This window comes from Priapulus caudatus, unplaced genomic scaffold (genome assembly GCF_000485595.1).
Source record: "Priapulus caudatus unplaced genomic scaffold, Priapulus_caudatus-5.0.1 Scaffold13, whole genome shotgun sequence".
Taxonomy (NCBI): domain Eukaryota; kingdom Metazoa; phylum Priapulida; class Priapulimorpha; order Priapulimorphida; family Priapulidae; genus Priapulus; species Priapulus caudatus.
Window position 1 is genome coordinate 1,254,836 of NW_014577074.1, and position 22,746 is coordinate 1,277,581.

The 22,746-nt window shown below is 41.3% G+C and overlaps 2 protein-coding genes across 2 annotated transcripts in view; one reads left to right on the forward strand and one right to left on the reverse strand.

The window, feature by feature from the left end:
- Positions 1–1,961: 1,961 nt before the first annotated feature.
- LOC106808156 (proton-coupled folate transporter-like) lies at positions 1,962–19,868 on the reverse strand. The gene is made up of 8 exons (XM_014810742.1): positions 19,727–19,868; positions 18,756–18,861; positions 14,117–15,116; positions 13,721–13,822; positions 10,680–10,817; positions 5,213–5,296; positions 2,462–2,531; positions 1,962–2,097 (listed from the first exon to the last, which is right to left on the reverse strand). Exons 3-8 carry the CDS (start codon positions 15,024–15,026, stop codon positions 1,962–1,964), a joined length of 1,440 nt encoding a protein of 479 aa, XP_014666228.1. The 5' UTR covers positions 15,027–15,116; positions 18,756–18,861; positions 19,727–19,868.
- A 2,550-nt stretch (positions 19,869–22,418) lies between these two features.
- The window catches only part of LOC106808745 (RNA-binding protein Nova-1-like), a 60,774-nt gene continuing 60,446 nt past the window's right edge, over positions 22,419–22,746 (forward strand). The window contains exon 1 of the mRNA XM_014811591.1: positions 22,419–22,616. Coding sequence (XP_014667077.1) covers positions 22,493–22,616 — 124 coding nt within the window. The 5' untranslated portion in view covers positions 22,419–22,492. The remainder of the gene's footprint in view (positions 22,617–22,746) is intronic.

Sequence of the window (22,746 nt, forward strand, 5' to 3'; positions counted from 1 at the left end):
CGTGACTAGTGGTTTTACGCACAGAAAACCTTCAAGCACGGTTCAGCGGTCAGGCCTAACATACTGTCCCTTAATAAATCGCGTAAACCACTATGGTTATAAACGAACCAGCCGATACGACTGGCACAGCGATAACAAAACACGTGGTCTATTGTGCGCAATCAAAACACAAACACTGGAGTTGTCACAAACAATTAAATAGCAATGTCTAGATACAATCGTACCAGCAATTACTAAGCAAGTAACAAAAATAATCAACACTGCATCGACAGGAACGGGCCATCGACCGCGAGTTATAAGTGTCTCTGGCAAGTACAAGCGATCAAAACAGAAGCGCGCATGTCGATAAGCTTCGGGAGCTGCCTTACCTGACGAGGCGATCCTGAAATTGTCTCAGGACAGGAAGTTGGCCTCCACTGTCTGTAGTGTGAGTGCGATGGTGTGCGTCCGGTAGGGCTGTAATAGTCTGTACGTGGCCCGCGATTCGCGAATAAGCTAGGACATGTCCTTGTCCGACGAAGTGAAACGCAATGCTGAGTCGGTGTGCACACAGCGGAACTGTCAATGTTCGCCATCCGGGCCGCTGAATACTTGTGGCGACACCTCGCGGACGCGCGAGAACAAACAAGCAGCTAGTGTAGTGGATCAACGGTGTGACTATACCTGAGAGAAGAACAGTGGTTACACAGTCCACTCTTGGACAAGCGGGAGAATTGCACAGGAAAACAAAAGGGCATCACGTCTGTCGCACACACACGCGAGTCCGGCGTCAGGACTCACGTAATCGACAAGTACGGATGTAAAGACATTTAATTCACATCCCTCAAGCTTCGAGTACTCACATTTAAGCTGCTGACAGCAGGCGTTTGACGAGAAATGCCCGAAATGCATTCCAAAACATGTGTTAAATGCACGCATCTGTTTGCTAGTTTTAGTCCTCACAACATGGCCATCACTACCGTGATGGCTAAGCGCGATTACGTGGTAAAAAACGATTCTGATCGCTACTGTAGGAATAAACACAGAATTTATACTAAATTAGCATGGCAAATTAATTCCGTTGACAGAACGTGATAAATTAATTAAATGGTAATGATAAATATTTAAGTTATTATTAATTATATTGAACTACTGCTCCAATAACCAGACAACAATACAAAAACAATAAACTGCTACAAATTTCCCTAAAAAATGAATATCGTTCGGTTAAAATAGCATTTAGGTATAGTAATATAATTGCAGCTTTGTGATTAGCCTCTGTCTGTACGTGCAAAATAAATTGTTCAAATACGAGCAACTATTTTCGAGAAGGGTGGCAGCAGATAATTGTTTCGTAAGCGTTGAATTAGTAAATTAATTACAAAACTAATTAAATTAAGGCTATTATGGCTATACTAAATATGTTGGGTATAGAAGAATTTGTATAATAAACTTCAGGTTAAGTACAGAAGATGATTACTGCAGATAAAAATCCCCAAGAGTCTACATCCCTTTAATCAATCGATGCAAGTCCTGTATTAAAGGCTACAGACTACAGTAATCAGTACGACAAATACTTATAACACGTAGAATTGAAGGGTTAAGTCAAGTAAAGAACGATGTTACTGTTAGGTGCGGAGAATTAAACAAGAGTCCGTGAAACACTAGAGGAGCGAGAGGGAGGAGAGAGAGAGAGGAGAGAAAGAAGAGAGAGCCAGAGAGAGAAGAAGAGAGAGAGAAAGAGAGAGAGAGATTTAGGAGAGAGACAGAGAGAGAGCACGTACAAGAGAGAGAAGAGGAAAACGGAGTACGAGAGACGCGAAGAGACCATGAGAAGATTGATAGAAATGCCACTCTATACACACTGGGCATGCCATTCATTGCATCGGTATATGGACCTCCACTGGAAAGATTCAGACCTTCGTTGTGCTACTAGTATAACTGCATTGCGTAATACCTGCATCTTGGATTGAGGGCTGCCATTACATACACTCGGCGTCTGGCCCCATTGTTCTATCACCATCATCTTCTTCAAGTTGCTTCATTCCCCCTGTCCTTCTTCCCTCGCAGTAATGGTCATCATGCTCTGGCTCAGCCTTCATGTCCATGTAGAGCCATCTGGTGGAAATATCAATTACATTTATATTATTCATAATTACGGGGAACTTATTAATAATATAAAATAAACATGAAATTATTTGTAAATACGATACATTTCTGTTCAATAAGAATTTTTGTAAAAACTTGGTTAGCATATCTACCTCAATATGTATAAAAAAATAGCTTTAGATACAAAAGTGATAATTTCCTATTTTAAAAATCCAATTTTAAAGTTTGTGACTGAAACTACTCTTCATGACAATTAAACAAACGTTACATTGCAATTATTTATAGTTATCGAGCACAGTAGCGCACAGACAAATATACGCAGAAATCCAGGTCATGAAGTGGAGTTCGTCAGCAGATACAGGTATTATTGAACACCAAGTGTTTGCTACAGCGATCGGTTGCAAATGGCCTCCAGTGATGCCAAAGAAAGGCAAACATTTTTCCTATAAAACAGTAAAAAGCATTATTAAAATCTATGTAGCAATTTAGTTGATAATAATTTAATGATGCAGAGAACCTTGACAAAGAAACGTTTTAATTGATTGTTAACATGTTATTAATGTAGTAAATCATTGGCACACATCAATAAACACAAGAGCCGCAGTAGCGTCTTGGGCTCATCTGAGGTTCTGTTGCTACGATTATCATAAACGAGTAAAATTTCAGGTCGTGCGTAAGTACCACATTTGTTAGGCGCAGATATTGCAGACACGAAGTTGCGTACAACGACATCAATTGTTAGGACACGCCACGTATCGGCAGATGAGGTTAGGGGGAGGAGTGGGGGGGAGGGGTGGGGGAGGGGAGGGTGGGGAGGAGCCGGGGAGGGGCTCTTAATTAGCAAAAGCAGTTCACTTCCTTTTGTTCAACCAGTCAACAAATTCCATTGTTTAACCCTCCTCTTGAGGGGTCAAAAGGTTACTCGACACTTACTCTTCGCATGTCAGCGAAGCCACATCTTCATGTCTTTTCATAAAGCCATAAAATGCTAGGTCACGCCGCCTAAAACAAAAAAAGTTTTTCAATCGTCCCGTCAGGGACCGACTGTCCTCTAGAAATGTCTAAAATCTGCCCTGTGCGCCATTGACATTTGACCTGTGACCTCCAATTTTGGCACTAGTGATATGCTTTCCCTTACCATGATGCTAATACAGGGCCCCGACTATCACGAGCCTAGGTCAAGTTTAGATTTGGTGCCGCAATTCTGCATTTCCTCCCTACCTACTAAGTAGAGTGAGTCCCTCTATTTACACCTCTTGACCTTTGAACCGAGCCTTACAACATCCCCAACTCGTTTGGAACATCCCCCCAAACGACTCCGAATATCTGTGGGACCGTACGTCGACGCGGTTAAGGATTTGTGCCCAACTTAGTTACGGTCGGCGACGACGACCGAGGACGACGCCGGACGGACGGAACGATCATAGCGATTGCTAAACGAAAGCTGCATCTGACTATGTCAGATGAGCTAACAATCATAGATTTTTGGCTTCTCTAAATAATTTCGCTGCCGAGTCTCCTGTATGCATGTATGATCCTAAACAACAAAAGATCTCACTACATTTATCACACGTGAAAGTTTGTTCTGATTTTATGGTAGTGTTCTTTTGTTCAGAACTCGGTCAATTTTTTGCTACAAAAATTTACCCAGTTGTGAACATTGCCTGCAGAGCCATTTCTGAATGTTTGAGACCAACCAGACTAGAATACCTCTACTTGCTGTGTGGCATTACTCCTCCACACGTTAGACGAATGGCTTCATCCCAAGTAGAGAAATTTAAACAGGAAAATGACCTTTGCCACCCCCTTTTCCAGCATGAACCAGCACAGAAGAGACTAAAGTCCACACAGTTTTATTCACGCAATTCAACCCCTGGATGGCAACCCCCAAAACTACAGGATCGCATAATGGTCACCTTCAGGCAAGCCAACAAAAGCTTTTACTTAGTCCCCAGAAATCCCTCCCACCCGGAGCTAATAACGCATGACCTACCTGGCTATGCCTAAATCGCCTCAGGGCAGGGGTTGGTCGATGCAGGGCATCCATGAAAAAATGGGAATACATTGAAGATGGCCCAATTGAACGTGACTGTGGAGAAGACTAGACTATGTAACATCTCCTGGAATGCCCCTTACTACCAGAGCCCTGTAGATCTGGTAACCTTGAGGCTTTCAACCACTGTGTCAGGTCCTGTGTCCTGCAGTGGCTAAGTCGAGTGTTGTGTAGTGACCCGCGAAGATTTTGTTCCTGTTTTTTAATTCGTTATCTTTTCCCCAGGGTGCACATCTGTTATTTTTATTTGCAGTTGTATCTTATTATGTAGATTAACACAGTAGGTTGAATAACTTTGAATGCTCTTTGCAATGTCAAAACCAAGGTAAAAGTTGTGTCATTCACACCTAAATTGTACAAGTTGACAGCTATGAAATTGTCACAGCTGTTATTCTTAATGAAATAAATAGTTTAACCAATACTTCTGTATATTATACCAAAGTTATTAATCTAAGTTAAACTAATGATATTAATTATATTAATTACATTTTCTGAAGAGAAATAATACTGTATAGTTTAATAGTATTATTAGAATATTACGATACATAATGCATTAAAACGCATATCTACGCATTCACATTTGCTATTAAAATGTCGATTTTCAAAATCATAGATTTTGTGCACTACCATAACTTTGTAGGACTTTTGCCCCTTATTAAGTTGCACAATTAAATTTTTATATTTCTTATTTCACACCAGGAGCAAATCATGAAAGTGCAATTACATTTATGCCCATCTACTCTTTAACCGAAGGAACATATGTTTATGATAAATACAAACATAATTTAACTAAAATAGTGAAATATAAGATATCGTGATCCTTAAAATAAATAAATATGAAGCACCTAGTCTCTAGCTGAAAAGTTGCATCTCACAACTTCGAAAGTGGATGTACATGTAGTGGTGTCACTTATGTTGTACCCAAACAATTATCAACAGATTTAAAACCGTAAAAAATAGTCAAATATTGAACCACAATTTTCTAGGTAGCTAAATTTAAATGAAAACATGCAATACGCACGAGTTATGTTTCTATGTATTTAATTTAATTACTTAGATAATCATGCATACCTTGCTCATCACTTGCTACTAGCTTGGACAACACGGAACGTATCACTGCAGGTGTGAGTGCAGCAGGTATATTTATTACCACAGCTGAAAATATTTACAATGAAGGTTGCACGTTAATGAACATGGTGGGGATTATTTGCTATGTAGAAGTTAAAGGGATCCTTTACTCTAGGTTCTAGGGTTATTTTCAGTTAATTTAGGTTAAAATTACGCTACATTAAAAGTTTCATGGTTCAATCACCATTAGAAATTTTTTTTTTAATGTTAAAAAACTAACGACTACAGTTTGATTACAACGACGGTGGCGCCACACAAAGCGCACGTTCTGAAAAGTTGCGCAAAACGACTTTTCAGCCAAGGGCTACAGACCGAGGGTGTTTCTTATTTATTAATTTAAAAGCAAAAGGATTGTAATATCTTATAAACGACATATAGTTTCAGTTATATTAAGGATAAATTTGTCCTAAAATGAACATCGTTCGGTTAAATAGCATTTAGGTATAAATATAATTGCACCTTTGTGATTAGCCCTCGGTCTGTAACGTGCAACATCTATTGGGAAATGCACAACTTTTTCAGGGTGGCAGCACGGTTGCGGGTGTCAATGGCGCCGTTCAAATTTCGTAGCGTTGATGGGGTGATACTCCATTAGGAGTGTTCCCAACTTTAATGTCATTAATGGTCATGATAATATATTAGTTTGTGGTTTAATGTCATTTAGGTTAAGGTTAGGGTTAGGATTATCAATCATTAATCATTAATGATATCAAAGTTGGGAACACTCCTAATGGAGCGTTAGCCCATTAATGTATAATTAATTATAACAATTAAATTAGGTATCTGGTAACAAGTATGTGTGGGTATAGACGATTTGTTATACAGTAAGTACAGTTGTATGCAGTAAAATCCTAGAGTCTAGTATCCCTTTAATGGTAACGTAGGATACAAAACTGCAATCAGCCATCCTCCATTACTATACATGCATGCCAGGGAAAACACATTTGCGCCAGCGACACCTATATAGAATTTCAGCATTTTAAACAGCATGTAGAATTTACATTTAAGGGACCGCTTGCCAGTACAGATGACAAACATCGCGCAGGATGGCTAGGCATGTGGATAGGACAACAAGGTAGGGAAGTCTACAAAACGTTCATATGGGCTCAGGGCCAAAAAGACGACCCCAAAGAAATTCTCAAGAAAATTGAAGAATATGTCCGACCTAGGAAAAACAAGCGAGTAGCGAGATTCAAGGCTCAAGAACGATCTCAGTCAGAAGGTGAAACGTTTGGTAATTTTGTCAAAGATCTGAGGATTCTATTGATGGACTGTGAATACACACACCCGGATGACATTATGATTGACTTAATCATCAATGGCGTACGACACCGTAAGATACAAGAACGTCTTCTAGATCAGTGACAAGAGCTCACTATAGCAAAGGCTATTGAAATAGGGCAGCAATTTGAGTTATCACAGAGCCAAATGAAAACGATGCATGGAGAAGAAATTCTCGCAGTCAAAACAAGGCGACACGTCAGTAACAGCTACAGGAAGGGACAACCCGTACAGCAGAAGCAGTTTTGGAGAAAGGAACGAGATTCCGCACAAGAAGCGAGGTATAGCTACAGTCATGTTAACAACTGCTCCAGCTGCAGCAGAGTTCACGATGAAGGAAAATGCCTGGCTAAAGAAACAGTCTGCAAGTATTGTAAGAAACCGGATCACTGGCTAAAGATGTGTAGAAAAAAACTCCGCCAAGTCAGCGGTATGCGTTGCGACTCCGCGCAAGAGTGTGAAGACTCAAATGACAGCGACAGCTTACTACACATCCACGCGACACAAGATGCGCAGGAACCAGTGAACACTCTCTCTAGTGACAAATGGCTAGTGCACTTAAAGGTATACAACCACGACGTGCCGTTCAGAATAGACACAGGGTCGAAATGCTGCATTATAGTGAAACCACAGCTAGAAAGACTAGAATCTCTCGGTGAACGGTTGTCTGAAATCAAGATGAATCAAGAATCAAGATGTCAGTCTCTCAGAGAACGGTTAGTGGGGACAGTTAACCTACCAGTGAAGTACAAAGAGAATCAAGCATGCGCACAGTTTGAGATCGTCGACCTGAATCAGGAAAACATTATCAGCGGTGATGTTGCTGAGAGCCTGGGTCTGATACAGCGAGTAGATGCTGTCGGAGAACTCTCCTCACGTGAAGAAATAGCACGTGATTATCCTGAATTAGTGGAAACCACAGGTACTCTGCCAGGAGAATACACTATAAAGATCAAAGAAAGCGAAAAAAGTGTGATCCATCCATCTCGCCGACTGGCAGCAGCAATAAAACCGCGTGCCATCGAGAAACTCAGAGAAATGGAAAGGAACGGATACATCCCGCCAGTGAGCGAACCAACAGAATGGGTCAGCTTCATGGTAGTGTCACTCAGAAAGGACAAAGTAAGGATCTGCATAAATCCAAAAAATCTAAACAAAGTCATAAAAAGAGAACATCACCCCATGAAAACAATAGACGATGTAATAGCATGCATACCAGATGTGACACTGTTCTCAGTACTCGACGCAAAGTCAGGATTTCTACAGATAGAATTGGATCTGAAGTCGTCATACCTGACCACGTTCAACAGCCCTATAGGAAGATATAGGTGGCTGAGACTACCTTTCGGAATAAAGTCCGCACCTGAAATATATCAGCGGATCATGGACCAGATGATAGAAGGAATTGACGAAGCATTCGCCATCGTGGATGACATCCTCATCGCAGGTCGAAACCAAGCACATCATGACGAAATATTCAGGCAAGTAGTTGAACGAGCAACTCAGTACAATCTGAAGCTAAACTACGACAAGTGCAGCATACGACAACCAAGTGTACCCTACATGGGGCACGTGATCACGGCAGGTGGTCTACAGCCAGACCCAGAGAAGGTCAAAGCCATTGTCGAGATGCCAGCACCACGTGACAAGGAGGGAGTCCGCAGATTGCTTGGTCTGGCACAGTACCTAGCAAAATTTATTCCCAATCTAAGCCAAGTAGACGCACCACTGCAGAGCCTCCTGAAGTCAGATGTGACATTCGCATGAGAGCACGAACATGAAGACAGCTTCAAAGAGCTGAAACAGAAATGCAGTACATCTCCAGTACTAGCATTCAACGACGTAAACAAACCCGTGCACATAGAGTGCGATGCAAGCAAAGACGGGTTAGGTGCTGTACTCATGCAGGAAGGTCGTGTTATTGCGTATGCGTCCCGTGCAATGACTGAAACTGAACAACGATACGCACAAATCGAAAAGGAAATGTTGTCGATAGTGTACAGCATGACCAAGTTTCACTGCTATGTGTTCGGTAAGAAGACCACAGTCCACAATGATCACAAACCGCTAGAACAGAACTAGCAAAACCACTACTGTCAGCTTCGATGAGAATTCAGAGAATGATGCTGAAATTACAGTGGTACGACATCGAGGTTAGATACCGAAAGGGGAAAGAGATGCTTGTGTCGGATGCACTCTCCCGAGCATATCTACCCGGAAAACAAGTCGAAGCAGACGATCTTGAGGAAAGCGACGTGATCAGCATGATATCCGTCAGCAAATCCAGATACGTAGAAATCAAGGAGAAGACACAGTCTGAACTCCAAACACTATATCAGGTGATAAGCAATGGGTGGCCAGACAGCAGAAGTGAAGCTCCAGCTGAGGTGAAACAGTACTGGAACTCGCGAAGTAAGTAAGGGACCGAGAATTGTAATTCCGCCTACCCTATGCAACGACATGCTGGAAATAATACACCGATCTCATCTAGGCATAGTCAAATGCAAACAGCGAGCCCGTGAAGTTATGTACTGGCCTAGTATGAACTCGGCCATTGAGGACACAGTCCAGAACTGCAGTAAATGTGCAGAGTATCAGAACAAGCAGAGGGCTGAACCAATAATGCCGACTGTAACTCCTGACCTGCCATACACCATGGTTGGATGTGACTTGTTTGACTTCCAGTTAAGCAAGTACCTACTGCTAGTGGACTATTACTCGAAATATATGGACGTCGTCAAACTGAGCTCAACTACAACCTCATCGATAACTAACGCCATGAAGCAAATATTCGCTTGCCACGGCATCCAACTGCAGATTCAATCAGACAACGAGCCACAATTCAGCTCGACTGAATTCAATAAATTCTGCCAGGCGTACGGAATCGAACATCAGACTTCCAGCCCGCACTTCCAGAGCTCCAATAGGGAAGCAGAGCGAGCGATACAAACAGTGAAACGCCTATGGAGCAAGGCAGAGAACAAATACTTAACTCTACTAGACTACCGAACTACACCGTTGGAGGGAATTAAATTATCCCCAGCTCAACTTCTGATGGGCAGGCGCCCCAGGAATACCTTGCCTGCCTCTACGGAAATCCTAAAACCCAGAATAGACAACGCTATAGTAGTGAAACACTTCAATAAAGAGAAGCCCAAACAAAAGGTCTATTATGACCTTAGGAAAGGTGTGAAGGAGCTAAAACCACTAGAACAAGGTGACAGCATACACATGAACCCTCTTCCAGGCTCCAAGTCTTGGAAATCGGGGACGGTGGTAAAGCACTATGGGAGACCCAGATCCTACGTCATCTGCAGCGGAGGTCGGCTGTATCGCCGCAATCGCAGACACCTCCGAGAGACATCAGAAGCAGCAAACCAACAGGACATCACTACAATGGACGACGGGCAGCTGGGCGTCAGCGACAAACAACATGAGACCCGAAGAGAACCCGACACTGCACCAGAGGCGAGAGACGGGACAGCACGGACGGGTGACGGACACAATGACATCCTCCGAGAAAACCCCTGCACGTCTCCAATATACACAACAAGGTCTGGCAGGACTGTAAAGCCACCCAGAAGACTGGACCTATAATAATGTGTTGATGTTACATATCGTAGAATGCAATCTGTGTTGAATGATGTTACATATCGTAGAATGCAATCTGTGTTGAATGATGTTACATATGATATCGTAGAATGCAATCTGTGTTGATGTTACATATTGTAGAATGCCATCTGTGTTGATATTACATATTGTAGAATGCTAGTAGATTTGTTAATTGTTCCAGTTCAGTATAGATCGAGGCACATATCCTCGATTTGATATGAGTAAGAAATCTTAAGTAACTTAGTATCAAAAGTAAGAAGAGGAGATATAATATAATTGAATTGCATTATCCATAACATAAGCGAGTTAAAGCGACCATCCATATAAATGAATAGAATTGTATTAGGGCTAAGCAACAATAAACAATAGAACAGGGCTTGTTAACTCAACATGGCATCTTCAGTGACTGATATTACAGACACGTATATTAAGCATAGTGATGAAGATAAACATTCTATAATACGTGTAAGTGCATTAGCATATATTTAAAAAACTCTTATCATTTGTGTATACGTACACACATAAGCCATCCAGGCGTTGGTTGTAAAGGCCAACAACAGAAGGCTAGCCATGCGGAAAAAACTGCTCATGATGGCGATTGCAATGTCATGAATTTTCATCAGTTGTTTCAACACTGGCATCAAAATTAGTAGAGCTGAAACAAAAACAGTTAGATTGGTGTAAGATATAAGGCTTCAATCATGATTTGGATTGTAATGCATTAGCAACTGGAGTATAGAACCTTGCTCAAGTGACATGAGAATTACTTATCATTTATCAAAATGAATAAAGGCTTAAATAACTAAATTTGACTACAATAATACATGCAATCATTATGAAAACATCAATCAGTATTAAAGTGTTTTCAATATGCAATACAGGTACACCACCGATTTTCCGGAACCCTTCGTTCCAAGGCCTTTCCGGATCATCTGTTTTTCCAGACCAAAAGAGGTCCCATAATAATAATTCAACAATACACCTCTGAGCAACTAAATACCTCCCATCATCTCTAAAGCACCATGCACTGCTAGAAATGTAAACAAGTATTAAATGTAAATTAATGTAAACCACCACTGATACTTGCACCTGCCTTAGATGCCATAGCTAGGGTAAAATTTGAGCAAAACAAGGTGGTGGCCACCAGGTGAATTTTATCAGGACTAAATGAGGTTTCAGACCATCAGTGTCCGGAAAATCGGTGGTGTACCTGTACCAAGTATTTAACCAAAGAAATTATAAATTATTTCATTGACCAGTATAATTTACATAATGAACATATAAATAATTATTAATACTCTTACACCAAAACATACCCAGTTAGCTCAAGAATTCCAACACACACATGAGGTGCAGGCAGATATTGGTTGATTATGTCATTTTTTGTAAGGGGACACAATGACACGCATAAAACGCATGAAACAAAATAAGTAGTTATGGCATCATAAATTAAAAATGCCATAACCTTAGCACAATTCTTCACTTCAAATGTGAACTATTTACTGTATCTTATATAGGCCCCTGGTGTTCTGAACAAAATGACATAGTCATCGTGTAACAATATGCCCATTAAAACAGATGCAGAAATGATAGAAAGCAGAAACAAAACATGTGCGTTTAAATCAGGAATATAGTGAGGATGAAGCTATACTTGAACTGGTAACATCCCAGTTGGCCTACTCCCATTTCGCCTACACCCATTTCCCCTACGTCCCATTTAGCCTACTCCCATTTCCCCTACGTCCCATTTAGCCTATTCCCATTTCGTCTACTCTCAGAATCGGCAATATGCCCATTTCGCCTACTACCATCGTTTCATTTTTATGCTACTGTATTTTCCATTTTTGTCAAGTTGTGTTCTCATTATTATTATACCTACGTTTTCTTCTGGTTCCTATAGTCTATGTATGCCAATCAAAACCATATTTTATTATTTATAAATGATTATTTAGTGAACAAACCGATCGTAGACGAAATGGGAAAGGGGTAGATTTTGAGCGTAGACGAATTGGGGGTAGGCGAAATGGGTGTACGCCAACTGGGAATTTTGCTGTAGGCGAAATGCGAATTTTGCCCTAGGAGAAATGGGAGTAGGCCAACCGGGAATAACTATGGGGTACGCCTAAACTCTGTTAAACCTTACAAAATTATATTTCCAAGCAAATGATTTTAGGTATTCAGGGCTGGAAAGTGGCTCGTTTACAGCTGCAAATTTTAAAGGATTTGTGCCTCACTGTTTGGTAATATTTAAAATATTTCCTTAATTCTTTACACGCATTGCTTTAGCTGATTATATGAATAACAAATGAGCCAAATCAGAGGACTACTACTGAAATGCAACCTTTAGAAAAGTGAGCACTTTGTGAAAAAGGTTAGCTGATGAGCTGTAATGCCATAATATTGTATTTGACAGATGCCTTGCACAGCTTCATCTATAATACATGCATGTCAAATACAAAGATAAACTGAAAGTAACTGATCGCCCGAGTGGCCGAGACAACGTACACAGTGTGCATGTGAAAATAAAATTGTAACATGTGTTTTGCAGGTGTTGCATGAATTAGTCAGCGAGGTTGGGCTGGAGGTTGTTTTGGTGGTGGTCTGTGTAGAGGGAGTGTCGCGCATCTTGTGCGGCTGGATTGATGTTATGGAAAGAATGGTAAACGTGTTTTAGGTCAGGCGTTTCTAGGGTCATTGTGAAATGGGGGTAGGACGCAGTCTGGGAGAACGGGTACATGTGTGCGCAGGATGTAGGGGTTTTGGGGGTAATATATAGGACAGAGATGTAGGAGTCAGTGGAAGGCTGGTTGTGGTCGCGGGAGAAAGCGCACGCACTTATGTGCGTGTGTGCGTTGCTTTGTTGTTGTGTGCAAATTATTAAACTTTAAAGGTTAATTATTCAGTTTAATACACAAGTTTTGGATCTACTTCATCATTTATACATCGAACTTTTAATTCAACATTACATTTTGGTGCCGTGACCAGGAACCTCTATGAACTTTTAATTCAACTTTACAAAATAAACAAGAAGAAATTTTAAAAATAAATGCTAAACACTAGTGTAAAATATGTGGCATTGTGCTAAGATGTTGGGTACCATACACAGACAGCCTGTATAGGTTTGAAGGTTATTGGTATCACCATTGCCCTAGCTGTACCCAGTTTGTGTTCACTACGTGATGCTTGTACATTAATGTGATGTCACAACTAAACTGTAAATGGGGTACAAGCCGGTACTGGAGATTACGGTACGCATATATTTGCTAATATATTGACTAATCGTGCGTCACTAAACTCAATATTCACAAGCTCGACTTTAATTTTCATGAGACACACACCCTTTCACTATTGTCATCTTCACACCATAAACTTACCAGCCATCATAGTAACAGCAATAGCTGAATTGTAAAAGCCATACATGGTGGATGACCACGCCAACACAAGTTTTGTGAAAAGGAAAGTGACATCACCTATTCCTGAAGTCCAAGAATTAAGAAAGAATAAGAAGTTCTGTTATAGAAAGGTTGAAATTGATTGTTTCTCAACACGTGCGTATACCTAACATAACAAGAATAGCGTGTGTTGCTGAGAAATATCCAAACTCTGATGGCGTCCAGCTGAGGACCTTCTTAAAGAATAGCCAGATGACGTCAACTATGCCTGTAAATATTATAACGAATTCACCAATAAATTTCGTTCATGCACAACATTAAAAAGTTAAATTATCACGAAGTTTCTCATCCATGAAAAAAGTTTACGATTCGAAACGCATTACTGTTCAGATTACACTACAAGCAAAAGCTTTCATTAAATTTTAGAAATAGAACATACACATGATATCAGATATATCTTACATGTGCATTTATACATGATTTTAAATCGAGAAGACGAACGTGTAAAGTAACACCCTAAAACCTGCTCGCTATTCATCAACGTGTCACTCTGACTCTGTACCTGCAAATATGATGACTTGCACAAACATGATGAGATTGAGCAGGATGATGTAGACGCGATGGTTATGAGGTCTTCGCTTGAACGTCGTCTGCAAACACTGGCGCACGTGCTCAATGTGGCACATCTTTTCACAGAAACCCCCTTGCTGGTCAACAGGCTCCTGGGGACTCGGCACGTGTCTGTCCTTCACGACAAGCACTACGTACAGACCGCAAAGGACGTAGAGGCTGGCGACGATGCTAAATACGGTCACGTAATTTGTGTGGTCCTTAAGATAGCCTCCGAATCCAACTCCCAAGGCCGAGCCGAACGGCACCATCGCTTCCAGGATAGCGACTCGCACGGATCTACTTTTCACGTCCGTAACGTCGGCCAGGTAACTGAACACGGACATGAGCAGCGCGGCGTACTGACCAGAAAAACCTGACAGAAACACGCCGATTAGGATGTAGCCAATCCACGAGTTCTTGTAGTATAGGCTGAACAGTACGGAGACGACGAGAAGAAACTGCCCGATACAGGGTGCCAGCATCGCAGGTTTGCGTCCAAACGAGTCCGACCAGGAACCCATGTAAATGCATATAAAGATTGACGGCACCGTGCTTGCGATGTTGAAATACATCGTCCAGTAACTCGAATGTGTTTGAACTTCGTTCTCCATAGTGTCTAGCTGCTCTTCCGTGAGGTTTAGGGACACGCTGGCATTCACGTCCTTCCTGTTTATTATAGCCTCGCACACAGTTGCATTCTGATCGTACGTGGCCAGACATATCTTCTCATATGTAAATGCTTGAAAGACTGGGTAGTATAGACAAAGGCCAAGCATGTACAGAAAGAGTACTGGCTCGACAGTAATCATGCCCGCATATTTTCTCAGACATTCAATGGTATGTGACACTATCCGAGGCATCCTTGTCAATTTTCTTATTTTGGTATGCAATTGCAGGGAATGTGTGCAGCTCAAATGGACATCTGCTGTAGGTCATCAGTGGAATTTCTCCTAAAAATAAAAAAAATACACATATATACAGTAATCAGGGTTCTTCCTAGGAATTTTAGAAGGCATGTCATTTATAGAACGATGGGAAAGGGCCCGGGAGCGAGTTTCTTTTTCCCAGTCGACATATCCCGACCAGGGATTTAGCGCCTTCTGATTGGCTGCTTCGATTTGCTTTTGCCTTTGACAAGAGAACAAACGCCCATTGGTAACATAGCGAAGAATTGCAATTATTTTGCAATAATAACCCTAACCCTAACCCTAACCCTAAACCCTAACCCTAATCCTAACCCTAACCCTAATTTAATTTAATTAACACTAATAAATAAAAATTAAATTATTAAAAAAAAATTTTCATTAAAATATTTAATGGTTGTAAATCAATCATGCAAATATTTCCGTTAATTAGAAAACAATAGTTAAATGGATAAAGATAGAAAATACAGAAAACAAAAAAATAATTAAAAACCAAACCGGATTCAAACCAACGACCTTTCAGAAGTAACGCCGGTGGCCTACGCACCACGCCACACAGGATATATAAGAAACAGTACATGACATATGCTAAATAAGCAAACACGCGCTGTTTTGAACCAATCAGGAGGCAGGATGAACCAATCAGAAGCCAATCAGAAGGCGCTAAATTCTTCGACTGGATATGTCGACTGGGAAAAAGAAACAAGCGGCCCGGGAAGGGGTTAACCGTTTCGGATGAGGTCAATTACGTGTGTCATATGCAGTCTCAATACAGAAGTAAACTCGATCAGTTCGGAGATGTAAATATCAAGCTGTAAAAACATAGCACGGCTGTGTTACAATCGTCAAATATGAACGTAGCTGGAAACCATGACACGCCGATTAGGCAATTAAGGCATGTCAGAGGATTTCTGGGATGTCATAAATTAGCTTCAGCATTGACATGCGTGTCAGACCCAGCATGCATCAAAGGAGAACTCTGGCAATGTGCAACGTATAGACCATTCTTAATTATTATTCATGACCTGGGGTCACGCACGAAAACGAGGCTAATCTAGGCAATTTTGTAAACAATTGCTGCTCAGGCAGGCACGCACAAGCGGGGTACACGCCACGTTACACGCGGGTACACGCATGTACACTCAGATACACGCACGTACATGCGGGTACACGCACGTACACGCAGATACATGCACGTACACGCAGATACACGCACGTACACGCGGGTTACACAGAGATACACGCACGTACACGCGGGTACACGCACGTACACGCAAGTACACGCACGTACACGCGGGTACACGCAGATACACGCACGTAAACGCAGATACACGCACGTAAACGTACACGCAGATACACGCACGTACACCGGTACACGCACGTCACCGCCGCGTACACGCACGTCACACCGCGGGTACACGCACGTACACGCTGGTACACGCACGTTAACACAAAAGTAGGTTGCACCAGCTGCACGCCTGCGAATGAGTGAAGTGCTATAGTTGTAGAACTCTCATGCAACATACATGCCATGTTGGATGCAAATTAAGAAAAATATTTTTAAGTCCTGAAAATAATTTCAGCTTCCCCCCCCCCTCAACACACACTAGCTCCATCTCTCGCTAACCTTGAATTCTTATGGAGCCAGTTAACTAGGCCTACCCATGTATAAAATCTACACCCACACAAGGTACTAAGACTGGCTCTTGATGTAACATACATAACTAGCATGGAGAATGATATCAGTTTTACTAGCAGCCTAAAATGACCTGCCTAATGAGGATCAACTAACAAATGCTAAAACGCACCTTGATACCATAATTTGGTATAAATTATAATCTATAAGTCGGACAGCCTACGCGAAACATCAGTGTTTTATGTTTTATTATTTCATTATAATTTATTTCATAGTATACATGACTAGTTATTATTATATTATACAATTTTATGAAATATAATTTGTGCAGTTCCAAATAAAACTAGGTCAGATTATACCAACTTAAATGTCACACACAATGTACGAATATTGGATTTAGAAAATTTGTCACATATTTAGGAACAGCCGGGAACACATGAGTGGAGAGATTATAGGTCAACTTACAGAAAATGTGAACAATATTTTAAAATTTATTTACGGATATTGAAATACATATATAGATGTGTATAAAAATGTAAAAATAAGTGGTAGACTTTCCATACTTTGCGTAACTATCCTCAGTAGTGCACTATCCTCCAGCTGCATTTCTTTATGTGCTTGCAGCTTATCAGGGGTATCCAGGATTTTTTCTGGGTGGGTCGTGATCATAATTTTTTGGACCTTTTCACAATGCAATAGCAGCAAGATGTGATTACAATGTCATTACAAACAGGGGCGTGTACAGGATTTATACCAGGGGGGGTCTAATTGTAACCCAAACTCGGTAGCACGCGGGGGGGGGTCTGCATGGGGGGCCCTCCCCCAGAAAAATTTTGAAATTAGACCTCCTTAGATGCGTTTTCTCGCGGAGCAGGGGGGGCGCGACCCCTGGACCCCCCCTGTACACGCCCCTGACAATTTAATTAAAACCAAAAAATTTGTTTCCAAAAAAAATTTATCAGTTTAAAAAAAACAAGTTTTCTGATTCAGTTTTTTGAACTTTTTGTCTTTATCTTGTCTTGTCTTTGTCTCTTTGTCAGTCTTTGTCTCTCTTTTATGAAACAAAATTTTGTTTAAAAAAAAGGCTCAGTTTCAGAATTGCTGGAATTGGGATAGATTTACGTCAACGTAATTGGCAATGTCTTTGGACTCATTGCTGGTACCTGATCTTATCATTTATGTCATGTGTAAAAAGCGCCTCGAAAAAAATGTCTTGGAAAAAATGTGACCTTTTAAAATGTTTGGGGGGTCGTACGACCCTCACCACCCCCCCCTGCATACACCCATGCTTATTACATGCAAAGTTTACATTGATAACTATCTAAAATAGATAATGCCTGGATATATAGCTACCTGGGACAGCTTTACGTACAGGTGTAGCGCCTTATCTCTGCCACAGGTCTACACAACAACATATTATAAGCAGAGTTCTCCCCAGGATGAAATTCAAACAGGGGGGAGAGGAGGGGAGGGGGAGGGGGAGGGGAAACTAGGGGGTCGCGGGGCGTGTATTTTTACCGTACCACTAATTAATGCGTAAAATCGCCACCACACCATACGACGGTATTTGGAGTTCATGTATATATAAGATAGCCGAGTCGGTGTACAGGTTAGTGTTGGTGCGGGACAGGTTAACTGTTTGCGCTTGTGTATTGTCTGCAGTGCATGCGTGGTACGGCTAAAAATACACGCGTCGGGTGTCCCTGGTCGAATGGGAATTCTTGACGATCGATTCCCGCCGCTGGCCAAACTTTTATGTGTGAGGAATTTAATCGAGGCGGAGGTAATTTAAAACGGGCGCGCAACGATTGAAACAGGCGGGGAGTTTTCCCAAACGGGCGCGCGCGCCCCGTTTGCGCAACGTAGAGAGAACCCTGATAAGTACATCTGGTCAGGAATTTAAATTTGCAACATGCCGAGTAACTGCATAGTAGCACCACTACTATTTCTATTTCAACATGATACAGATCTATGTTAGAAATGGGATAGTTTGTGTTTTGACTTCAAGTGGCTAGCTAAAGCCAGTACTTAGTTATTTTGCTGGCTAGCATGACTTTTTATTGTGCAGCAGGCTACAGCATTGCCATCCATGCCCGCAAAGATTTACCGGGTTCTTGCAAATTTTCCTGTACAGCCCTGTAACAGAGAAAAGGGCTACATGGGTGGATCGTAGAGCTAATACTGAGAAAGAAATCGATCTTATCTGAGAATAGTGTCTGTGTAGGGATATACTTTTATCACACTGTTATCTACTTATCTATTCCAACTAACATCATTTTTTGTAATTTAACCTGTACATCTGCTTGTGAAACTAACAGTGATTAGACACTACCATGTAATAAAAGCCTACTTGTAATAAATGACTCCTAGACACAGACAACTATAAATCAGTACAAGGCACACACGCAAGTCTAGCTCCATGAAAAGGACCCACATCGACAAACCTAAGCAGCGGTGTGTCCACTCAGTCGCCCGACTCAATCGCCTAGTGTGTCCCAAGCACTGATCTCTATCATACTAACTTAGTATAATAGAGATCTGTGGTCCCAAGCAGCAATTAAGCTTAACACACACCACCACACACGCTTAGAAAGTTTCAACAATAAAATTATGATAAATTGTTGCTACCATTTTGCTCGTTTGGGACAGTCAGTAAAAACTGAAAATAATATGAACGCACATTCACAAATACTATCGTAGGCCCTACCTCTCAATTACAGTTCCACTGTTGTCACTGGTATATCAAATTTCCTTCATAAACGGACTTTTACTGACTCTGACAGTCTCTGTCCCAACCCCAAGTGCCTGTGGTTTGTGTAGTGGCGAGACTGTGTGTCGCAGAGAAGCATTTGAACCGAACGTTACGTTGTAATATTAGGCGATCGGATAGAGAATACATAGTTCGTGGTAAACACAGTCACTTTACTTTAGTTTATTATTGAAATGAAACGGCCCTAACTAAGCACATGCCACATGACAATAATTATTGATAGATACATACTTACGAAACAAAGCCCACACTTTATTCTGTAGTGACCAGCCTGAAACTGACACTGATAGAAGTATAGAACAACTAGAGATAAGCTTTATAACTGATACGAGAACGCGCCGATGCCAAATCTCACTAATGTAATGATCTTACTCAACTGATGCATGACCTGATGGTCTTTGCACACTAGCACCACCTTTCGGACATTGTGTGAAACTACGAATTATTTACTATAATTTCTGTTATTTTTGCGTTTAATTTGCGTTAATTTATAATACGGCGTTATTTCAACAGGCAAATTTGCTAATAAGTCGTTAGGCCATATGTATTCTCCTTGATCTAATGTTTGAGGATACATATATGTTTATTATTCGACGTAACTTAAATTTAGAGGGTAATAATCTGAAAACAAGTTTGACTGCATAATAGAGGATAATAGACTTAATAGTAGGCTACAGTTCTTTTGAAAATACATAAGATAAAAATTTAATATGATACGATATATAAAATATTGTATAATATTTGATATGAATCAAGCAGTTTTGTGTCAACCAAAACTGGATTATTATATTTATCTAGCCAGCGACAAATTTTATACTATTGCGGCATCTTGTAATATATTCATACATGCGTATGCGTTTTGACATTTTGTCTCATGCAAAGGTCTAAAGTCATTATTTTTACAGTATATAAATGGACGCTATTTTTATTATTATGTTACTTATTCGGCCTTATCACAGTTCATGAACGGCGATGAGTCCGGGTGGTCGAAAATTTAATTCGTTAGAAAACTCTCTCTCTCTCTCTCTCTCTCTCTCTCTCTCTCTCTCTATATTATATATATATATATATATATATATATATTATATATATATACTATATATAAGATATGGTTATATTTTCTTAGTTGCTACAAATAGTATTGGTAATAAATAATTTTGTACATTGCGTTTTTACTACGGAGTTTGTATGTGTAATTGTGTATGGAGCAGTACTGGGATACAGGGAAGGGAGGAACAGGAGAAGGCAATTGAAAAATGAAGTCGTAGCGGTAGGCCTACGTGCAAACGAATCATGCAGAGGAGGTGGTGGACTGGAGGAGGATGGCATGGAGAGGCAAAGAGGTAGCCCGACCAGCATCCACAGCTGTTTCACTTTCCGCCACATAGTGAAAAGCGAAAAGGTAACTCGTGGCTAGCAGAAGAGGTGAGTGGAGGATGCGTAGGAGAATATTACAGAGGGGAACGAACAAAAAAATTCAACTAGAGCATAGAAAAGGGTGAGGAGGCGAATGAAAATGTGAAAGAGGCACACGAGAAGCAGTATTAATATCTTTGGTTTAGGCAATTATTAGTGCATATGTCATAAACATGATATCCAAGAGCCGTATTAGAGAGCTTAATACGCTACACTCTTCGATAGTATGCTTAGGAGTTAATCGAGACAAATTCATTTGTCCTCATTAACTCCATGATGCCGATGGCGATGTATTCGTCTACTACCTATGAGATATGCCTATAACAAAATATTGGTTGTTATAGGCAGGGTAGTAAATGCGTACGCCGAGGAGTGGGGGGAGTGATCACGCGAAAGCGGTGGGGCTGGGGGGCACCTCACCTACGAAATTTTTTTGAAATTAGACTCGCCTCAGATGCGTTTCTTCTGCGCGAGCAGGGAGTGGGGCTCCGGACCCCCTGGATCCCCTCCCCCTGTACACGCCCTGCAGTAATTGAAATGATTTAGGTCTGCCATGTCTACAAATTATCGATAATTAGCTGAACTTTCGAAGTGGGGCACGGAGGAAGGAGTTTTCTTTTGAATCTGCAGGGGGCATATTTGTACAGGCCATCGCCCCCTCCTTTCAGAGCGGGGGCGGGGATGCTCCCCGCGGATTTACGCCGATGGGGTTAATAGATATTCTATGGCTACTACGTCTGATGATGAACCGAAATGCGGCAGGTTAAAAACGAGTTCTGTGTTTGTGCGCGAGAGGGCAAGCACAATACGAAAGTAACGCAGCGAGTCTCTCGCTGCCCAATTTCTTGGGTCAGCAATCTCTTCACAATGTCTCAAAAGGACGACCCAATAGCCAGGCACAAAAGATTCCTATAGTGCCGTAGACAAGATTAAACCACTCTCCAATAATAGCCGTAGGTCATGGGTCGCCACAACCGCCATGTTAGGAGAGCAAGTCACACGCAGTTGCCCGATGCTGCTGTATCTGCTAGCTGTGTGCAACGTCTGCTGTGTGCTGTCAGCTCCAGCTTACTGTTCTGCTGTAAATTGCTCGAATCGTCAGTGTCAAGGCCCGACCTGTCTTTCCTTCCCGGTTTCCCNGTGAGGAGGCGAATGAAAATGTGAAAGAGGCACACGAGAAGCAGTATTAATATCTTTGGTTTAGGCAATTATTAGTGCATATGTCATAAACATGATATCAAGACCGTATTAAGAATGCTTAATACGCTACACTCTTGATAGTATCAGGAGTTAATGAGACAAATTAATTTGTCTCATTAACTCCTGATGCCGATGGCGATGGTATCCTTACTACCATAGATATCCTATAACAAAATATTGGTTGTTATAGGATATCTATGCTTACTACGCTCTTGATGATATCCGAAGTCGCAGTGTTAAAAACGAGTTCCTGTATTTTGTGCGCGGAAGAGGGCAGCACAATACTAAAGTAAACGCAGCGAGTCTTTCGCTGCCCAATTTCTTTGCACGCACATGCAAACGCCCGGTTACCGGGAGATAAGTGTAGGCAACCGCGGCAACATGGCCTCCCCACAAGAACTGGATTCGGGAGAGACGTCGGACATGGATACTACAGACTCGCGAAAAAGGCCTTTAGATGGTGAAGTGGAATCTGGTGTTTCAAAAAGGTCACATCACGGATCAGGTTTGCGCTTTATTAATTTTTAATCGGTTATTTGCATGTCTGTTTAGGGCTGATCATGACTAAAAAAATAAGCAAAACAAATTTAGCCTGCCGGACCTGCAAATTCGTTGGACATCGATATCTCAATAAC